General features: G+C 37.1%; 1 protein-coding gene across 1 annotated transcript; it reads left to right on the top strand.

The window, feature by feature from the left end:
* Nucleotides 1-1,330: 1,330 nt before the first annotated feature.
* LOC147402199 (phospholipase A1-Igamma2, chloroplastic-like) lies at nucleotides 1,331-4,368 on the top strand. Its single transcript, XM_086443760.1, has 2 exons — nucleotides 1,331-2,705; nucleotides 3,791-4,368. Exons 1-2 carry the CDS (start codon nucleotides 1,411-1,413, stop codon nucleotides 4,032-4,034), a joined length of 1,539 nt encoding a protein of 512 aa, XP_086299886.1. The 5' UTR covers nucleotides 1,331-1,410; the 3' UTR covers nucleotides 4,035-4,368.
* The last annotated feature ends 378 nt before the right edge of the window (nucleotides 4,369-4,746 follow it).

Genomic DNA, 4,746 nt, shown 5'->3' with positions numbered 1-4,746 from the left:
CTGTAAGGGGAGTGTACAAAAAAAAGCGTCAAATTATCACGACTCTATCCTTGATTATATTCTACACTTCTTTTAATTGTGACTTTATGTGATTATCTCTTATTCGACTTAGGCAAGTCAAAACAAAAAAAAGAGGTCATAGGATGAGTTTTTCACTTTGAATTGATTATCAACTTATTCAAGAATGTGTGTGTGTGTGTGGTCTCGAGACTCTTAAAAGTAGGTGTAAGATCAAATCCCAACATGGATTCCTTAGCAAGACAGTGAATAGTGGTACTTCGGGTCTTGTTCAAATCCTTTTAGGGGAATAAGTCATCTAAACCATGGTTTTAAATCTAGAGATTGAGACAACTCGTCTGAGTCACCCCAATATCGTCTACCAACGATATAGATAGACAAGTCGTCTCAAAGGCATAGTTAATTTTGACTCTGGCATTGTTTTAAATTTCATTAGAGATGACTAAAATAAATTGGATGTTTTGTTTGAAACTACTTGGTCTCATTCATGGGCAAGATGAGACATCAAAACGAACTTTAAAATCCTGATCTAAATTAGATGGATTAAAGAGGATGTGTAGATCAAAGAAATCATTTTAGGTACTCGAAGATAAAAGAAGACAATCTGAAAATGAACACGATATTTTGATGATCTCGAGGTATTCATGATTTAAGTAGAAAAATTATATACAAATATAAAATGGTATTTTGGGATTGTAACATGTATATATAATTCAACTACAAACAAACAAACTATAATTTTATAAACATACACACATATTAGGGTTTAACTCATCCATGTCAAAGAAGCATGACTGAGTAAAACCCAGCTTTTATGGGTACCCAATCTCCATTATTGATGGACAGTCATTGTGATCTGCTCTACTCTTTGAGCTGTCAGCTAGACTCTTGAATATGACCTTCATTTTATGAGTCGAGATCCCATACAATGTCGCATTTCTATAGATAGGAATGCTGTCCATATGGCAAAATTTGATGGACAGTCATTATGATCTGCCTAAACTAAAGCTGTCAGATAGACTCTTCATTTTTAGAGTCGAGATCCCATACAGTGTCCCGGTCCTATAAATAGGAATGCTGTCTACATGGCAAAACTTGATTAGAAAAGAAATGCATTGGGCTGCTTAGACAGCTTGGTTAGGAGCTCAAGGTATTTTAAACACCAACTAGACATGCCAAGTAGACACTTATCCTATTTTATATTTTATTTAATTTGGTCCAGTGTGAATCACGAGGCCCTTCTTTAATTATAATACTTTATTAAGATTCCTCTCCAAAGTATATCCCAAAAAGTAATATAAAAGCAAACATTATCATCCCTCCCACCCACACTTGAATCCCATATTATTATTTCGTTTCTGGCTCCTTTGATCCCCCAACTATAGTACTCAAATGGCCATCTCCCTCTCCAACCTAGTCTTACCCTCTATGGGGCATGGATACGATACATTTCAATCGAAAAAATCATCGAAGATGGTTTTTTCGAGTCAGAAATTGTTATTTTCAGACATTATGATTGGTAAGACCACAAGGAGAGCCATCTTAAATCGGCGGTTATGTTCCAAGATGGATGATTCCTTGACATCCATGATCACCGAGCTCGAAAGAGAGAAAGAAGAAGAAGAGACCATAATAGAGGAACAACCCCAGAAGCAATTGGCCGACAAGTGGCACGAGATCCATGGACAAGATGATTGGGTTGGCATGCTTGATCCTATTGATCCACTCTTACGGACCGAGCTAATACGGTATGGAGAGATGGCACAAGCATGCTACGATGCCTTCGATTATGACCCTTTCTCGAAGTATTGTGGCAGTTGTCGATTCATTCGTCGTAGATTCTTTGAGTGTCTAGGGATGACAAATGAAGGGTATGAAGTATCTCGATACTTGTATGCCACAACCAACATCAATCTCCCAAATTTCTTCAAAAAATCGGAGTGGTCCAAGGTATGGAGCCGAAATGCCAATTGGATTGGGTACGTTGCGGTGTCAAATGATGACACTTCGGCACGAATAGGGCGTCGAGACATAGCCATTGCTTGGAGGGGTACGGTGACACAACTCGAGTGGATAGCAGACCTAATGGACTACCTAAGGCCAATCTCTTCGGATAAGATCCCATGCCCCGATCCAACGGTCAGAGTTGAATCCGGGTTCCTTGATGTGTACACAGATAAGGATGAGAATTGTCGATTTTGCAAGTATTCGGCAAGGGAGCAAATCTTGACAGAAGTTAGACGATTGATACAAATGTACCCAAATGAGGAATTGAGTATAACAATCACGGGGCATAGTCTAGGTGCCGCATTAGCAATCTTGAGTGCCTATGACATAGTCGAGACGGGTCTCAACATCATGGATGATGGGCAAACGGTACCCATTTCCGTGTTCTCATTCTCGGGGCCTAGAGTCGGGAACGAGAGGTTCAAGGATCGACTAGAAGGATTAGGGGTAAAGGTGTTAAGGGTTGTGAATGTTCATGACACGGTGCCTAAGGTACCCGGGATATTTTTCAATGAACACGTGCCATCTTTCATTAAAAAATTGGTCAAGGAGCTCCCATGGAGTTATTCGCATGTGGGCGTCGAGCTTGCTCTTGATCACAGGAAGTCTCCTTTCTTGAAAGATACCGGCGATCCATCTTGTTTTCATAATTTGGAAGCTCACTTGCATTTGCTCGACGGGTTAGTTTTTCTTTTCTAATTAATTTTAAAATATTGTCGACCCCAATATTTGAATTAATTATGGATTATGATGACCACCAAAATAGATTAATTCACAAAGAGAAGTCAATGTTATCTGAGTGGTCGGAAATAGGAAGGTCCCTTAAGTAATGTACCCACCAAATTAAAAAAAAATTGGACTGCCAATGTAACATTGGATCTATCCTAAAATATATATATTTAATCATTTTGAAAAAGCAAGATAAAAAAAAGAAATTAAAGGAAATTTTTCTAAGCTTTCATATAAAATGGGCCCCAATAAATTTTGATATGGACCCAAAACTGATTGTAGGCTTGGGCTTAGTTTATTGGGGTTTAGCATACAATAAAATGCAACTTCTTGATACCTCCTAGGAGTGATAATTAATAATAATAATGTCACTTAGGCTTACACCTCTTATTTCTTAATGTACACTGTCTCTTTGATCATGTCTGTAGACTTGTTTCTTATGGGTTGGGATCAGTTAACTCGTAAAAAATGACTCAAAATGAAACACGTTACTCCGTCTAAGATCTACTATCAAAATTAGGATACATATTAATTTAGGAAAATGCTGGATTGACTCAAAGGTGACAAAAATGATGTGGTGGCACGCACATAACCGTAGATACTTTTTACTCGTATCTCACGGAAAAGCATCTATGGTAATGTGCACACGACAGCACGAGTTTTTGTTACCCTTGTGTCTCCCTTTGTATCAACCCAGCACGACTCATTAATTTATCTCACCCATTATATTTTGTGTATTAAAATGTTGGGATTGCGTGTTTCTCTGTGAATCATTTTTCATGAATCAACCAACCCTAACTCAAACCCATTTCTCATGTGCATTTTACATTCAAGTCACCTTACAAACCTTTCCGATCTCCTTTTTTTTTTTTTTTTTGGACGAGCAAGCTAATGAAGGTATGGTTTTGAGCCCATTTCTATGGTATTACCTCTCACACACTTTATCAATTTACCAACTTGGCACCTTCAATTTATGGAATCAAATCAAAATGTGAAACAATAATAACTTTGAAATTTGAATATTGGACATTAATAGGTACCATGGAAGGGGCCAAAAGTTTAAGCTTACTAGTGGAAGGGACCTCGCTTTGGTGAACAAAGCCGCCAATTTTCTGAAGGAACACTACTTGGTCCCGCCTTACTGGAGGCAAGATGAGAATAAAGGGATGGTGAGGAACGAGGAGGGACGGTGGATACAACCTGAACGACCAAAGCTTGACGATCACCCCCCTGATATGCACCACCACCTTCGTCAACTCGGCCTACCTTCTGATAACTAGAGGAGGGTAGAGGGAGTAGGGATGAATAAACACTATATACATCTCACTATTCCTCCCTTTCTCTCTTCCACGCATTATGGTAGCAATGTAGAATAGTAATAGTGTACATGCTAAATTAAGTTCTTAGTAATCTTAATCTTTCACTGACGTCGATGTATGTACGAGAGTTATCGATGAAGAAATCGAAGGTTGGTAATCATCACAACTGCTCTTTTCCACTTCTTGGTGTGTACATATCCTTATTTTGTGTATGATATATAATTTTATCAATTGGTGTGCTGTAATTTGTAAATAATAAGTTGGTGTAGAAATATAATCTCTCTTAAATTGTTCTGGGGAATGGTGTATGTGATTGATATAAAAATTATATGCATTAAAGTATATATATTCTTAGAGTTGTCAATGGATAGTTGACATTCGTATTCAAATTCAAATCCGTATCCGAAAAATAGGATTTTATTTGAAATTTTTGAATATTGGATTCAAATTTGGATAATTTTTATCAAATTTGAATAATTTTTAATATCCAACTAAATTTTGGATACGAATTCGAATAGTGATGCATTCGCACTGATAATATGCAATCCAAAGTAATATTTAATTAAATATTATATATTATATATTATATAATGGGGGCGGATCATGGGACAAATGTAAAATCGTATGTAAAAACAATGGTTTTTCAAAATATGGGTTAGAAATTTTGGATTAA

This window comes from Akebia trifoliata, chromosome 5, assembly GCF_017979445.1.
Source record: "Akebia trifoliata isolate Shusen 1 chromosome 5, ASM1797944v1, whole genome shotgun sequence".
In the NCBI taxonomy this organism is placed as follows: Eukaryota; Viridiplantae; Streptophyta; class Magnoliopsida; order Ranunculales; family Lardizabalaceae; genus Akebia; species Akebia trifoliata.
This window is presented reverse-complemented; position numbering and strand designations above follow the sequence as displayed.

Coding starts and splice junctions, on each gene's coding strand:
- LOC147402199 (XM_086443760.1), top strand. CDS start 1,411: ATGGCCATCTCCCTCTCCAACCTAGTCTTACCCTCTATGGGGCATGGA. Junction 2,706..3,790: donor CACTTGCATTTGCTCGACGG/GTTAGTTTTTCT, acceptor GGACATTAATAG/GTACCATGGAAGGGGCCAAA.